Genomic DNA, 17500 nt, shown 5'->3' with positions numbered 1-17500 from the left:
TATCTGTTTCCTTTTACATTCTGGACTCATCTGCAACAACCTTACCATTTTCATTTGTGGTAAATATCTTTCATTATATTTATTTCTATTTTTCTCTTTTTCTGTTTACACATTATAGTCGTGTAAACGTTATTGCTGTAAAAATCGTGCAGCGGCTAACCTGTATATACTATTTAGCCTTGGAGATATTTCTCGAAACACAATTCTGTAAATAAATCTTACATTCGACGGTGTGTTGTTGAATAGATATGATTCATGCAATGGAATCCCGTGTGGTTTTATGGTTCGGTACCGTTCTGTTAAGATGACGTGATGAATGACCTCATGGTTCCCAGCGGGTTCCCAGCGATTGCCATTTGGCCTAAATTTTATAATGCATTTCGTTAAAGGAAGTGTGTGACTGACTCGTAAACACACACACACTGTATATATATATATTTATTATATATATATATATATGTATATTATATATATAGATATATATATATATATATATATATATAGATATATATATAATATAAATATATATATATATTATATAGTAAATAACCCAACCTAGATTTCCCCCACTTTCTCTTTCGCTGCCGAAATCCGAAGTGGAGGAAGGGAAGGACAAGAGTACATGTTTTATCTGGTCCATCGTCTCTCTCTCTCTCTCTCTCTCTCTCTCTCTCTCTCTCTCTCTCTCTGTCTGTCTTTGTCTTCGTCTTCAAGCGCCGTATCCTCGAGTTATCGAACCCCCTCTCGTGTGTGGGGGAGGGGGGCAGGGGGGAAGTGAAACCGTCGAGAGAATGTGGCAGACCGTTGTGATCGGCTCCGACCAGATGCCCACCTATATATAATAGGTCATCCTCAAGGATATTCTATTTGTCGCCCAGACATGACCCAGATGCTACAGTTGTTCTTATTATTATTATTATATTTTTATTATTATTATTATTATTATTATTATTATTATTATTCTGTCAAAAAGAATGGCAACATCAATGGAATTGATTTTGTACAGGATCTTTTCAATTCTTCTCAATACTTGTTCACTTTTCTTCATGGCTGATATCAGCCTTGAACACAACAGAATATAATAAGGAGAATAGAAAAGATCTTTTTATAAAATCAGTTCTACTGATGCTGCCAGTCTTTTTAACAGAACATTATTATTATTATTATTATTATTATTATTATTATTATTATTATTATTATTATTATTATTATTATTATTATTACTACTACTACTACTACATATTCGGTAGATGAACCCTATTCATATGGAACAAGCCCACCACAGGAGCTATTGACTTGAAATCCGAGCTTCCAGAGAATAAGTGTTCACTTGAAAGAATGAACAGAAGGTAATAGAAAATACAGAAAGAAGAGATCAGGTCATTAGAAAAGAAACAATGCTTTAGTCATTTAGAGACGGGGTGATGTAGATCGGGAATCCTCCTTGTCAAAGGTACAGTATTTAACAGCATTGTGTCTCATCAACAGTACCATCAGAGGACAATTAACGTAACTTTCCTTAAAAGTCTCCATCTTCTACTGCTTGTTCCTTTGGAAATGGTCAAGTTTAACAACCCTTTGGAGTCGGATATCCATTTAAATTCCCGGAACTCTTTCCATTATTACTTTCGTCTGGAGGTTTGCGTGATTTCGAAGCGTAGGCGAGTTTTTTCATTTCTAAGGAACCTGGTTCAACGAAGCCTGTTCTGTTTAATATGTGATTGAACTTATGTTTTATTTCGTGCAGATGCTTGCGAATAAAGAACACTTATAGTATCAAGAGAGCATGAGTAGGTTTTTATCAAGAGAGCAAGAGTAGGTTTTTTTCTCTAGGGGAGAGGTTAAGTAAATATGGCGAGGTAGGGAGTAAACTTTGTTCAGTAAAATTCAGATGCCAATTACACTGAAGCTGGGGTACATACACACACACACTTTATATTTGTCTTTTTGTGTTTTCTCATCAGTATCGTAGCTCGGTGATTAAAAGTTCTCTCTCTCTCTCTCTCTCTCTCTCTCTCTCTCTCTCTCTCTCTCTCTCTCTCTCTCTCTCTCTCTCTCTCTCTCTCTCTCTCTCTCTCTCTCTCAAACTGCTTCTGTTGGCGAAAAATTAAAAAAAAGGGAATTGTTGGTTTCACAGCCATGAAGGTAGAGACGGCGCCTCGAGGGTTGATCAAGGGTCACTTGAAGCAGTAGAAGATGCCATCTACGGGACTTAATTCCCCCGTCCCCTTCCCCTTTCCCTTTACTCGCTTGATCTTTCCCCTTCCCTTGCCCCACTCCCTTCCTACTCCCCTCACCCCTCACCTCCCATTCTCCCCTCACCCTTCCCATCTCCTCCTCTCATATGCCCCCTTTCCCTTTCCTCCTCGCACCCCTTCCCCTCTCCTCCCCTCATCCCTTCCCCTTCCTCTCCTTGACCTTTCCCCTTCCCTTGCCCCCCCTTCCCTTTCCGCTCCCAATTCTCCATCCTCACCCCTCCTTACCCTTCCCCCTTTCCTTGCTCCCCTCACCCCTCCCCTTTCCTTGCATCCCCCTTCCTCTCCCCTTTCAACCTCCCCGTTTCCCCATCCCCCTATCACTCTCCCCTCCTCCTTCACTCCCTTTCATCCCCTATCACTCTCCCCTCTCTCCTCGTTCCCTTCCATCCCTTCCCCTTTCCTCCCTCCCTCATCCCCCTTCATCCCTTATCCCCCCATTTCGTTACACCTTCCTATTCCTCCCCCCCCCCCCAGCCTCAAGATCCAACCAGAGGAGGAAGGATGATATGGCCTCTGTTGTTATTTATTTATTTTAAGTTAGTTCCACAACTAAAGTTTATCCATAAAGTTATATTGCTGCATATGAAGAAAAAAATGATAGATGTACAGTCACAGATGTATAGAAGAAGAGAAATACTTACGAATCTTGAAATAAATTACATTCTCACAGTGGGTACATACCCATCTTGAATACATCATGATTATATATATATATAGATATATATATATATATATATATATAGATATATCTATATATATATATATATATAATATTATATTATATATATATATATATTATATATATATATATATATATATATACATACATACACATACACATACATATAGTACATATATTTTTTGGCTGTATCTGAATTATACAAAACTAGGTATATGTGTTGGACAATGTGTGTTCGGCCTGTAATATTCATAATCTATCTTTTTCCACCCTCTGTTAATGTTAAATTCATAGTGCTTCTGCAGCTTTTCCTCCTGTTCAGCCTTTCAAGCCATTCTACTCTCAATTTCCCATATGGAATCCCGTCATAGGTCACAGCGCTTGGCCTTCGGGCTAAAATTTATATTCCGTTTATACGTCTGATTTGGTAGCCATACCTCTCTACCAGTCATTCAGGATTCACAACAAACCAAGACTTCCTCAGAATAAAAATTGTGCGAAATGTCTTGACTCTGCCGAAGTCCATAATCTTGCACACACCTCTTGCATTTTCTAAGTTTTCAGCAAGGGGTGTTTCGTAACCTTGGCTCCCCAACCAAGGTTTTTGTGTATTACCGCCATCAAGGTACTGTGTGACTTTGTTTGAAGTGAGTTGTAATTTAATTTTGCCATTGAAACCATTATCTTAGATTTTATAGCAAAATACGTAATTACCACTGTTTTGCACCAAATTATCATCAGCCATGAAATATGTTGTCTTTTGTGGCTACCTGTTTTGACTTTCAACCATTGCCTTGTGTGACTACATATGAGCGGTAGTGCAGGTGTGGGTGGAAGGAAGTAAGGAAACCTTTCCAGAATCTGAGCTGAGCAGCCTTACAAGAGATAAGACACATTTCCTTCCGAGAGGCATAAACTGAGGGAGTCGGGACCCCGCCAGATTTATTTATATTTTAGCTCACTCTCTGTGATTGATTAATGTTTCTTTGCTATTTTGTGGTGATATTCCTCTCATTTTTTTCATTTGTTAAAGGTTTGCATATTATGTACGTTAATTCTGTACAAGAGAGGTTTTGTTGATTAAAGTACAAGCTCTTGCGCACAAGTCGCGGTTTCTTACCAAATCATGAAGATAAAAATACATTTCCTTTTGCCATCACTCAGCAGAAGAATGTTATGCCACAAGGTGCAATTTTGTGACTACTGTAGTTACGCTTCAGAGTTTTTCTAACCTTTTTCTCTCTAAAATAATGTGAATACTTAAGGCGAGTATAAATGTCCACAGTGGCAGACGATCAAGTTGTTTTTTTATCCAAATAAAGGTCTTAACGGGGTTTTGTGTGTTGCAGTGTACTGCACTGACCAGACTCAATGTTTTTGAAAGCCTACCAGTGCAGTGAACCTTTGCAGCTCTCATTTGTATGTTTATGAAGAATGTGTGATGAGTTCTGACGGAAAGAATGTCAAATAAAAAGTCTTGCATTTTACTTTTATATTGTCATGCATTCATGTATATTTATTTCTCTCTCTCTCTCTCTCTCTCTCTCTCTCTCTCTCTCTCTCTCTCTCTCTCTCTCTCTCTCTCTCTCATAAATAAGGTAATTAAATCAAATGTGATTATTATTCATGCCTCAGTTTTACTGCTGGTGTTGAGACTTGTATAAATTATCAAAGCACTTTTACTCTTTTCATACTTTGACACCAGATACTACGTATTAGTAAGGCTAGATTTAATTACGTAATCTACATATTTTATGGGGACCTGTCTTGTTTCCCCTCTGGCAAAAATAAGCCCCGTCAGTCTTCTCCCCCATCCTTCCCCACCACCACCAAAGGGGGATGGGTGCCTATAGTATACTCTACACATCACACTACTTTCTGCCTCTAAACTTTACATACTTTCCTCATGGTCTCTTTTTACCCAGCTGTTCAACTTCTTTAATGATATTACTTTGTTCCAATTTTTGGAACAAAGTAATATTAATTTATTAATTCATAAAGTGGGCATAAGAAATATTCAGATATTACTGTCTCCATCAATTAGATAATAATAATAATAATAATAATATTATTATTATTATTATTATTATTATTATTATTATTATTATTTAAAATACAGTTTTACACAAGTAACTTACCAAACAATCACATAGCTGAAAGCTTCCTACCTCGGCAGTCAAATATTCAAATTTTATGGTGGTGCAACCATCGCTAGTGTAGTAGGTGAACGGGACCCGCCCACTTTGGGATAGCTAGGTAGTTGTGTGCAGTCCTTGTGCTTGGCCTAACTGTGGAAACGAATTCAAGACACTTTTTCTTTGTAGCGTTGGCAATAGCTAAACGTGTTGGCGAGATCAGGCAATAAACAAGAGAATAATGTTCAATCAGGGAGATGCAGTTTTATAATAAAAATGTCATATTCATTATAAATAGCACCTTAGGATGTTTAATAATTGCCAGTTCTTCTAGACTGCACTATTACTGTATAACATTGTGTGACAAATACAAGTAAGTACTATATTGTTTACAGAAAAATTATCATCATCATATTCCTTAACTCAGTTCTGTTTAGATTTGGCACTCCAGGTGTAGAAGTATATGGCCAACCTGACAACAATGGAGCAGCAATTACTCACCTTACTTTTCTTAGTGGACAGGTATGTTGCATTTTATTTTTTTCCATAGCAGCTAGATTTGTGTGAACAATGGTGTACAATACCCTAATCATTTTTCCTGATGTTGGATCATTCAAGAATCCCTTACTGATAGAAGCATGTTTTAGACTGTGTTCTAATGAATTTTTTATATTTGCTTTACACCCTGTTATGAAATATAACAAAGTTGTTGGTGGGCTGAAGTTAAGTCATTGGTTAGATAATCTCCCCAGACTGAGAATGAAGAGATTGCATATTAAATTGTCATGTACTAATTCCCTGTTCATCTGACTCTGTGGGCATGAACTAGAAATATAACAAACAGTACCAGTAGATCTGGTAATTAAAATATACTAGTAAGTAATATTAAAAGGAAAAAAATGGAATGAAGTTTTGTTTTAGGAATTAACAACTCTGGTCTGTAATTGAAGCTATGTATGACCTAACTGTGAATATTGAGATGGGAAAATGTACCAAAATGGGTTTGCTGCTCAGGTACCAGCCTGTCAACGGCAGATTGAAGCGAAAATGTTTTTGAAGAATCATTGTTGGATTTAATAGTTTCATTAGAAAGACACTTAATTTTGAATAATTGTTGTCAAATAGTTCCTTATCTTTTTAGGAATGATTAAGAAATGAAGGTACAGAAATTTAAATATACAGTAGTAATTGAAAAAGCTTTATTAGGCATAAAAAGAAATTCCATGTTTGGTTCTTGTAAGGGAAATGGTTTTTCAGATCTTTTTTTCTTGTGCCCTCCCAAATAACTTTCTGAAATTACATTTTTTAATTTGGCTCCCAGTAGGCACCCAAAACCATGATGTCTTTGTGTGGTGTTATTTTGAAGTGTTGTTTTGGAATGAATAACAATAGGTGTTATGTTCTGTCTTTTGTGTGCTTTTAATAAACAGTGCCGGTTGGTGTCGCTGTGTGAGGACAACAGTCTACACCTATGGCAGATGACACCTCGTGAAGATTCTTCTGGGATGCAGCTAACACAGGTCAACTCCACCTCTTTGGAAGGAAAGTAAGTACAGTACTGTCAGTAGGTGGTACTAGTACATTTGGGTACGGCCTTGCTAACACTATTTCTTAATTACTCTAACCAATATACATGATTATTGTTGTTCGGTGCAAAAATTAATTTGTTTATAAATATATTTTAAAAGTATCTTATTATCATTTCTCAAGTTACAGTAAAATATTTACTTAATTACTCTAACCATTACATGATTTTTATTGTTTGGTGCAAAAATTAAGTTGTACTATATGAATTTTAAAAGTATCTTATACTTATTATTATTTCTTGACTTAGAGTCCAGTATATGTGTTGTTCTCATGTGCTCTTTCTAATAGGCACTTACATCCTCTTAGCTTCTGCTATCACCCTTTCTGTAGGTGCAATATCTCAAGTTTCAGACTTTGAAATATTTGCCAGTTTATAGTAGTATGTTCTGTTCTTAATTCCTTTGGAAAATTAAGTTTGTAAAGCAGAAAGCAGACACATGTTCAGTTAAAATTCTAGCTTTGGCTTTTATTTTTCCTTCCAAAAACATGATGATTATATTTTTTCAAGCAGCAGACCTCATGGTCCAGCACTCGTGTGCACACTATTAAACAAGTTACCATTCAAAACTAGCTTTTAACACCCACTTGAATTTCAAGTGGTGACTGTATTATTTGGCAACTATTTGTATTTGCTTAAGTAGTAATTTATTTTCTTTTCTCGCGTTTCAGGTTGAAAAAGATAAGTGTCATAATTGCAGACAGCACCGGAGAACACTTACTGGTAGGCACTGAAGGGGGCAACATATATCTTCTAAACTTGTCTACATTTGCCATGTCAGATAACATTATTTATCAGGATGTAGTTATGCAAAAGTAAGTACTTTCTCATACAATTTTAAACTCGTTAAGTGATTGTTTTTTTCTGTTCTTGATTAGTATATTTGCAACCACAAAAAATAGTAAGATAAAAATTGTTTTCGGGGTTGGAACCTAGTGGGAAGAGGAATTTTTGCCAGAATAACATCTCAAGAATATTTTGAAAAATGGAGTTTAGTTGACTATACAGAAAAGTTTGAATGTCTAGTCTGGTTGTAGATGTAGATTGTAAGCACTTGCTGTGGTCCCATCCCATTGAAGTGATATCATATACTTCTCTGTGTTTTATGTGGTTTTGAACATAATATACATGAAAATACACAAGTACGGTACATAAGTAAGTTAAAGATTTATTAAAATGCATGTTTGTTTCGTTATGTACCTTTTTCTTTTGTGCTGCCCATTTAGGATCTTGAAGTGACTACTCTTTGGTCTTTTATTTGTTGCACCATATTTCTTGAAAGTAATTTAACAGGTAGTCATCGTGATTAATATTTTTTTAAAACTTTTACTGTTCCTAATGCTTCATTGTTGCTTTTCAGTGTTCCAGAAGACTATAAGGTAAACCCAGGTCCAGTGGAGGCTATTGCTGAACATCCTACAGAACTTGATAAAATTCTGATTGGATATCAACGGGGGTTGATAGTTCTATGGGATAAAAAGAACCTCTGTGCTGACCAGGTAATCACTTGAGTTTGCTTAATGACTGTAGCTTTTTTATTTTTGATGTTTGCAAGTCATGGTTATCCATAATGTATACATTTGCATCGTAAATGCTTTGCATTAGCCTCTTGATCGTGCATTTCATGCATTCATATGCGAAATTATTGTGTTGTGCATGGCCGTTTTGGAATACTGATTCATGAAATTGCTCAATTGAATCATTATTTTGTACTGTATACAGTATTGAAAAGTAGTGAATGTATTATTCATTCAAACTACTAATGCAGAAAAGCAGTGAATACTTATTATTCAAACAATTGGCTTTTAAATTTGGGGTTTTTCTATTATTTTGAATACTTGACTAATTTATGTACATTCAGTTATTTTGATAAACTAAGAAGATGCATTTTGTGCAAGTGGTCATTTTGTAGTACTTAGTACATTACATAATACCCTCTGGTATACAATATATAATTTTTCATCTGGATGTGTTCTTGTAAACAATTTAGGTGTTGGTTTCAGACCTATGTATGCAGCCAGCAACTAGAATCTGTCTGTTGGCATGCAGATGGATCCCAGTTCACCACATCTCACAATGATGGAAGCTATATGGTGTGGTCAAGCACTGATTCAGCGAATCCGACAGATGGACCCCACACAGTTTACGGACCATTTCCTTGCAAACCTATCACAAAAATTGTACGGCCGTGTTCTAAAAGGCAAGTGCTTTTCATAGAAAGGATGGGATTTTCTCCTTGCCTCTCTTTCTCAGACTTGCAAGTTTTCAGCCACATTTAATTATAAAGTAGTTTGTTTTAAAAGGAAAGTAAAGGAACAAAAAATTGGTAGATTAAAAGTGTTTTATATTTAACATACCCAGTTCTTTGTAAATTTTATGATATCTACTTGCTTTGATATTTTATAAAGTTTATTTTTGTTTTTATAACTTTTGCAATGCTTTCAGTGGTGACCTGATTGTGTTTGCTGGTGGAATGCCTAGGGCAAGTTATGGTGACCGGAACACAGTAACGGTTATATGTGGTGAAAATCATGTCACGTATAATCTAACATCTAAGATCATAGATTTTTGTGTGGTAGATCATGAAGATGATGGTAAGAATTAATATATTTCTTGCAGCATCCTTAATTTTAATTAGCACTCCTCTTTAGTAAAATGTTACAGAGCTCAAGTTATGGATACACTAACATTCGTTTAGAAAGTTATATATATATTTATTCTTAGAATTCCATTTTGCCAGCTAGCCTTTTAGTGATTACAAAGTCCTCTGAAATTATTTTATTGTTTATCTTAGTGTAATATATGTACTGAAGAAGTTAGTCTTTAATTGCTGAAAATTTTTTAAAAATAATTTAGTATCACTTAATTTTAATGGTATTGTGTATATCTTTATATTGTTGCTCATTGAGTGCTTTTGTGGTATGCAAAGTTCTTTTTCCACATTTCATGAATTGTGTTTAAGAGAATTATGATTAAATTTTCTGTGGGTGCTTGACCCTTCTGATGAAAAAAAGCAAAGAAAATAGTGTTGACGGGAACAAATAAATTTCAAGTCCAGCATGTGAGTCACTTGGTGATTGGTTGCAAGTGAAATGGAGTTAATTGCACTGTTGTTACTGATTTTGTGTAAAGGTGTGTTGCCTGAGTTGAGGTGGAAGGGAGGCTGTCATCTCGTTGATGAAACAGAAATTAAATATTCCATCGGGAAATAGAAAAGCTTTTAAAGCTCCAAGCTCCATTTATTGAAGTGAACAATGGCTGGCATGTTTCGGTAGCCTGAGAAAGGGTATAGGAGTTACAAAAGTAAATTATGGCAGTCATACAACTACATAATTAAAATGACAGTTGCCATACTCATACATCATAGTGCATATCTAAAAGGACTAAGAAAATGCTTTGCAGAAATATAGTATTCAGGTGTCTTTTAACTGCATGGTTTTAATCATTCCCAGGACATGCCAGCTGTCTTGTTGTTCTGGCAGAAGAAGAAGTTGTGTTTATTGATCTTGAGACTGAAGAATGGCCTGCATTCGCATCACCATACTTAGCATGTCTGCATTCTTCGGCTGTTACCTGTTCCTTTTTGGCATCATCTGTTTCTCCTGATATTTATGAAAAGTTGAAGGTAAAAGAACTGTATGCTTTTACCTGTTGCATAATTTTTCCCTAAACAAAAGTGTGGGACCAATTTATAAATTATCCCAACATTTGCAGTCATACTTTGCAAATACAATTGGATCTATACTGACTTCTCCAGTTCATTTTGAGGTACGTATTAAATTTTCAAGTTTGTTTACAGGAAGCTGGTGAGAAGCAGCAAGGTAGCCTGTCAAAGTGCTCTTGGCCAGTTAATGGTGGCAAGCTTAACAACACAGATGATTCCAAGCAGCATGACATCTTGCTAACAGGCCATGAAGATGGTAAGAGTGAGCTACATTTCATTGTTCTGTTTATCAAAGTGAATTATTTAGTTTTTTTTAAAGATTGTATAGTATGTACCTTTGTATAGTACAGTTACTGTACATTAGATATTCCATTTCTTTGTATGAGTCATAGTATGTTGCTTCTGGGATTAATGGGAAGTACAGATTTTGTTGAAATATAATTCTTCTCTGGGTGAAGAATTATGTATTGATTAAAAGTTGTGATAATTTTTTTTAAACTTGATCAAAAAAAAGAAGAAGATAGCCAAGTGTTAGATTTTTAGAAAAGATGTTTAGGAGTCAAATTGTCAAAAAAGTAGGTGCCAAATTGGATGATACTGAAAGGTGCACAGGTTATATTTAGAAGAAAAATACATTGTTATAGGTATATTTGTTTAATTTAAAATTGATTGTACCTCTTAGTACAACTATATTATTGTCCAATATTTTTTGTACCGATTAGTATGTGATTTTGAGTTTCATTTCAGGTACTGTGCAATTCTGGGATGCATCTGGAGTGTCGTTAAAACTTTTGTATAAATTGTCAACTGCCCAGCTCTTTGTATCCGAAGACTTGGGAGGTGATGGTGCAGCTGCTGAGGATGATGATTGGCCACCTTTCAGAAAAGTATGTTGTCATTTTTCCTAGTTAATTTTTTTGCTTATAGTTGGTATAACTTTTGAATTCCTGTTGAGCCGTGTAAGTTTTGTTATTAGCTATAAGCATTAGACATTTTTATAAAAGATTATAGGAAAATTTTTTCACATTCTTTTATCATTTGCGTTTGTCACAAATGTTACTAGGGTCACCAGCCTTTTGTTTTGTTTGCTTTACGATGTCAGCCTACTGTACATACTATGTCATATGGGTGCGCAGGTACATATCAGTCCTCCAACTCATTTATCTTCAACTTGAGTGTCTCCCTTGTTATCCAAGGAACTGGTGATGATCCCCCTTCTTAATAGATCAGCGCATCTACTCTGCTGGTTCCATTCTGAAAGGGTCTGTCTCTTAAACTTGAGTGAACTGAGGTCGATGGTTAGTCTCCAACCTCATCACTTTAGGCGCTACAAAACAGACATAAAAGTCTGTACTACTGGATGACTGTTTGTTGACAAGAGACTGATGAACCTGGGAAACATTTAAGACATGAATATCATACTTTATATTATTATTAAGGTTGTGATTAAAAAGTTTATATAATCTATCTTTACCGGTGGATGTTTTTTCCGTATTTTCAGACAGGACTCTTTGATCCATATAGTGATGATCCTAGATTAGGTGTTAAGAAGATGGAGATGTGTCCATATTCAGGCCAGTTGATAGTTGCTGGTACTGCCGGGCAAATTCTTGTGCTAAATTTAGAAACAGAAGAAAAAGAAATAGTACCTGAGGTGAGTATTTTTACTTACTAATTTTTTTCTGCACTCTAATAAGGGTAAATGTGAAAACTGAATATTTTGAACAAGATTAGTTAAAATTTGCTAAAGATCTTAAGTATGTATAAAAACTTCATTGGAAGTTGCAAGTTTATTTAATTTTTTCTTTTTTTTTTAGGTAACCCATATTTCTTATTGCAATGCTTTTAAAACCTTTTCCAGTGTGTGAATGTGAATTTGGTGGCTGAAACAGACAACTTTGTGTGGAAGAGTCATAATAAGCTGGATATGCGCACTGAAGCAGTCAAGTTCAGTGCTGGTATGCAGGTAAGACTTCTAAAGTAGTTTAAAATTGCTTAAATTCAGTCTTTTATTTTTCTCAATGGTTTAACATTATTGGCATTGAAGTTTACCAAAAATAAGCATTGGCAACTTTGCTATTATTAAAACTTAGTTGAAAGATGTTTTTAATTTAAAAAAATAATTTATAAAGTAGAGAAGAATAATGGAAAGATGGAGTCAGAATTTTAAAAAGTTGCTGAATGCAGAAAATTAATATGAAAACTTTGACAGAGAAACTGTAAGGAAGGTACAAATGAGAATAGCTTTCTTGGGAAGATGAAAATTCAAAAAGTCCTAGCATCGATAGGATTATAAGTGATTTTTGTGTTATGGTTTTGATATGTTTATTACTAAATAACAGAAGTACTTTGGTGATAGGTCATTATCCTCATGGGTTATTATAAAAATAGAATATTACTTAGGTATGAGAAAGACATATTTTGTAATAATGTATGTAGTGTAAAGGGAATTATTACTGTTATGATAGCTCATCCTGGGTTTTTTTTCAGCCTTCAGTTGTCATTCAGTTTTACCCACCAGCATCTTGTACATCATTAACTCTCCACAGTGAGTGGGGATTAGTAGCTTGTGGCACTGCACATGGTTTTGCATTGTTTGATATCGTTCAGAAAAAGAATATTCTTTCCAAAAGTACTTTAAGTCCTTTAGGTGAGTGTTAATACTAGTGTTTTCTTCAGCAAAGCTTGCAGGTGAATTTTTTAAAGCCATGATATAGAGTTGTTTATATTTACAATAATGTCCTGTATACTGTACGTATTATGCTCCAGTAGCAAGTATTTCAAGAAGTTAGTTTGTATTCAAGTGTAAAGCATAGAATTTGGTAAAAGCTTATCGTCCAGTTTCTTGGTAAACAGCTCTAAGTTTGTTGTGTCTTCTTATAGATTTAGCCAATGCAGCCGATGAAGGGCCCATGTCAAGGAGAAAGTCGCTAAAAAAGTCTTTAAGAGAATCTTTTAGAAGGTTACGTCGGGGAAGATCGCAAAGGAAAACTGGAAAGCCTCTAGCTACATCTCCTACTAGGTAATTATCTTGTCAAGGCATTTCATGACACTGGCATACCTTATGAATATTCAACAGTAAAAAAAAAAAAGGCAGCTAATTATCTTGTCAAGGCATTTCATGACACTGGTATGCCTTATGAATATTCAACAGTAAAAAAAAAAGGGCAGCATATTCATTTTATGCTTGGAGTACAGGGCAATACAATACTTTATACTGACCAGAATGATTGCACATTGAAGCTGTACTTGGTCATGCTGTTCTAGATACTGAATCTAAATGTACATCTTTAGGGTTTTAAATGTTCAGGCATAATTTCTATCTTAGTATTAATGATGAAAGTATTAAAAGTGCCAAGAAATTTTCTTTTGTTTATGGAAAAAAAAGAAGCACTTCCTTAGTTTTGCAGATGCCCTGAGTAATCAAGTAACTCAATGAGTCTCAGATTTCCTGCTATTGTTGGTGCTTGAGTGTGCAGCACATATTTAAAAAAGTTACATTTTCATCTTTTGATGACTTATTTAACATAAAGAATCTGTTTTATATATGTAACTTACAAAGTAATTACATAGCTTAAATTCAAAATTCGCACTAGCGCTTCAATTGTTTAGTGTAGGTGACCAGTCCCGCCCATTAATGGGAATATACTGGGAACGACCAAGCAGACAACTTCATTCAGTTTTTGCCATTATAGATGTAAACATCAGATCTTTGCAGCAGCTTTTATCATTAATTGTTGGTTGCCTAACCGCATGCAGTGAAGCATCGCTGATTTCGTGTAGACTTTCATGTCTGCTTGTTCGTTCCTGGTATTCTCATTAGTGGCTGGGATTGGTCACCTACATTAAACAATTGAAGCACTATCGCAAATTTTGAATTTAAGCTTCCGATTAGAAACATTAGCGATGTAATTACTTGGTAAGTTTATATAAAACTATTTTATATATAAATGTCATATTTTAGCGAGGGTGATAATTAGCTTTTCTATATTAATGGTAAAATTATTTGAACAGTTTTCGAATTTAATTTGGTATCTCTTTGAAGAATATCTTTTGTACAATACACTGAATTGAAAGTGGATTTTATCTTTTAAGTGCTTTTTATTCCGTTTGCATTTCTTCACATGCCTTCTTCCTTGCTCCTGTTTTTGTAAATACAGTGTGTTATTTCAGAAATTTTTTTTCTAATATGTGATTGTTTAGAAGTTTCTTTCATATGAACCTTGGTAGACATACCATTAATGTGTTATTGTTACTTCAAGAATTCATGTAACCTGAGGGATACTTTATTTGCACGCACCAGAGGACAGTGTATCTTACCATGTAGACACTCGAGGACAGTGTTTCTTACCTTTGACTAGATTAATGATAGTTTTCCTATTGAATTATATTTGAAATTATAATATGCAAAAGCTTTATACCATAATTTATGGATTTTCAAAGTTATTTAAGGTTAAATAATTATACCCATTAAAATCCTTTTCCCTTTTTTATTTATACACAATTGGTTGGTTGTTACTGAATACACCTGAGTTATGGTAACAATGGATATCAAAAAAATAAGTTATAATATCTAAGAATGCAGAATTAAATTTTGTGTCTCTTTGGATAATAACTTTGTTCTATGTTTTACTTAAAATAGTCACATACATGGGCATTAAGTAGGTATTAGAACTTATCAAAAAATTGAATAACAAATATTTAAAGTGTGGAATAATTGGACTTTATGAGATTTTCATTATTTTTAGTAAAATATTTTAACTGGACCATGCAATTGTAACTTTCAATTATCAGAACCTTACTTTGCCTAGGTGTAACAACCCTACCCTTACAGTACTTGTGTAACGAGTTTAGGAATGGTTTAAGAGTTCATGAAGTTATCATAAATCTAGGGCTTAAATGAAATATAATTTATGTTATGACCATCAGAAGTAGCATACAGTAAAATTTTGTATGTATAAATGCATTTGATAAAACATACATTTATATTAGTCAGATCATTGCATAGTTACAGTTATTGCCAGATGGTGTGTGGTTTCCAGTAAAACCTTTAAGTACTAGAACTTGTTAGGAGACAGTACAGAAATATCAAAAGCAACTGTATGAAACTTGAAATGCTGTAATAATGGTGAAGTATGCAAAACCAATATGTAAGTACCTTATTTTTAACATTGCTTATTATAGTAGACAATATGAAAGTATGTAATACCTGGGAACATGTCAGGATCAGTAAAGTTTCCTGCAAATAAAACAAGTGTACAAGCAACTTCACTGTAGGGGGTATTCCCTTGCATGGGAGTTATTTTCTGTCCTTGGGACTGTCCATCTTTATGGACGGAGGAATGAAAGTTGTGTTGTGGTTGGGTAAACTTTATAATGGTAAATATGCGCTAATACACAAATTATTTTGTATTTTTGTGCCTTTTAGAAATTATTAACTAAAACCACTCTCAATTAGAATAACTGCTGTGAAACATCATTAGTGGTTTCTGGCCTTGTGAGCAACACCTTCCTTTCTATGCATATCATTATTGTAGGTTCAGCACACAACAGTTGGTACCCTTCAAACCTGTGTGTGTGGTTGATGACATCGACTTGTTTCTCGTGAGAATATGTAAACAGCTGAAGGAAATTTAGGAGACCATACCATTGATAACATCATTTTTTATTTTGAAGGGCATTATTGCTGGTGGCTGTAAATGTTAGGTCTAAAATAGTTGTAAATATGACAGCTCGTTTGTTTCGTCATGGAACTGATGAAAAATATTATTGGCATAAATGAAGGGTTATATTGAATTAAATGACTAGATGGAAGTTCTCTTTCTCTTGATTGTTTTCTGTATTAGATATTATAGACTTGTACATTGGTGGTTTAAGATTTATATATTGGTAACTAATGTCTAGTTTGGCAGCTTAGAATCAAGGTCAAAAGCTTTCAAGTTTGTTAGATATAAATTTTTTAACTTGTCTTTCAGTATAAAATTTACGTATGCATAAATTTTGTTATTAATTTGGCAGTTGAATAAAATTTCCGTTATTGGGTTTATTGTAAATACTAGGAATTAGAAAATTTCATTTACTTAAGTATAACATTGAAATTGGTAATATATTTTGAGGAGTCGTCTTTGATTTTTCTAATTAGTTGCTATACTTACCATAACCATAATATTATGATCACCACCCTTGTAGGGTGGACCACGATATTATTAGTGACACCAGTGATGAGTCCCACGATGAAGAAGGAGAAGGATCTAGGTAAATGTGAGCACACCATAATTTATGAACTTGGCTTGGCACGCTTTTTTTTTAATTTTTTTTTTATTTTTCCCTCCATATTTTACAGGCATGGAGCTTCAAGTGCTTTCAATCATTTGTTTTATTTTCTTTAGCCAAATCTTTTATGGTTCTACATATGAAATGTGCTTAGCACACCATTGGTTTGATATGTTGATTTCTTTTTTCTGTTGTATTTTGCGTTTAGAAAAAGCTAATTCTATATTTATTTCCAAGTGTTATCAAGAGAGACAATGTTCATTGCATTCTGGTACTTTGATATTGTAGTAAAGTTAGATTTGGATGCATGAAAGAAAGTGGCTTATTTGACCTTAAGTTCACTGTTATGGTTGGTCTTATTCTTAAAGGTTCACCATGTATATGAATGATTTCATGGGCCTCATTTTATTTTTTGAGTATTCAACGGATTGATTTGCATGCATATCTCATGTTTCATGCAGCCCTGATGAGGATGAAAGTGAGGAAGGGGAAGAGGAAGAATTTGATGTTAGTGATGATGAGGGGGAGGGAATTCAGGATGCAGGAGGGAAGAATGACAATAGGGAGCAAGAGATAGAATCCTCAGTGGCTCAGTCACAAGATGACACCCCTCTAGAACCATCTGTGCACTCGGCTGCAACAGGTCCCACAGAAGAAAGTACAGAAGCAGTGCCTTCATCAGAAACTGGGATGGCTGCCTCAGAAACTTCAGTTCCACCAAGAGCTACTGAGGCTGTTACAGAAACATCATCTTCAGTTGCTACAGAACCTGGTACAGAAAATGCATCCCAGTCAGCGGCTGCTATAGCTACTGCAGAAGAAACACAGTCAGTTCATGAGGAAGAAGACACAGTGGAAGTCACAGAGGATACAAATAAAGATTTAGAGAGTGGTACAGCACAAGAA

General features: G+C 34.8%; 1 protein-coding gene across 6 annotated transcripts in view; it reads left to right on the top strand.

Moving 5' to 3' along the window:
• The window catches only part of LOC135215002 (lethal(2) giant larvae protein homolog 1-like), a 95237-nt gene that overhangs the window by 44598 nt on the left and 33139 nt on the right, over positions 1-17500 (top strand). For all 6 annotated transcript variants that reach the window (XM_064249537.1, XM_064249535.1, XM_064249531.1 and 3 more), the window contains exons 3-15: positions 5510-5594; positions 6503-6618; positions 7329-7472; positions 8018-8156; positions 8661-8857; positions 9103-9251; positions 10110-10282; positions 10457-10577; positions 11069-11208; positions 11823-11975; positions 12183-12287; positions 12812-12971; positions 13205-13343. In XM_064249537.1, the coding sequence (XP_064105607.1) occupies positions 5510-5594; positions 6503-6618; positions 7329-7472; positions 8018-8156; positions 8661-8857; positions 9103-9251; positions 10110-10282; positions 10457-10577; positions 11069-11208; positions 11823-11975; positions 12183-12287; positions 12812-12971; positions 13205-13343 (1821 nt within the window). The remainder of the gene's footprint in view (positions 1-5509; positions 5595-6502; positions 6619-7328; positions 7473-8017; positions 8157-8660; positions 8858-9102; positions 9252-10109; positions 10283-10456; positions 10578-11068; positions 11209-11822; positions 11976-12182; positions 12288-12811; positions 12972-13204; positions 13344-17500) is intronic.

The sequence above is a fragment of the Macrobrachium nipponense genome, chromosome 46 (genome assembly GCF_015104395.2).
Source record: "Macrobrachium nipponense isolate FS-2020 chromosome 46, ASM1510439v2, whole genome shotgun sequence".
Classification (NCBI taxonomy): Eukaryota; Metazoa; Arthropoda; class Malacostraca; order Decapoda; family Palaemonidae; genus Macrobrachium; species Macrobrachium nipponense.
The sequence above is the reverse complement of the archived record's forward strand: the minus strand, read 5'-3'. Positions and strand labels throughout refer to the sequence as shown.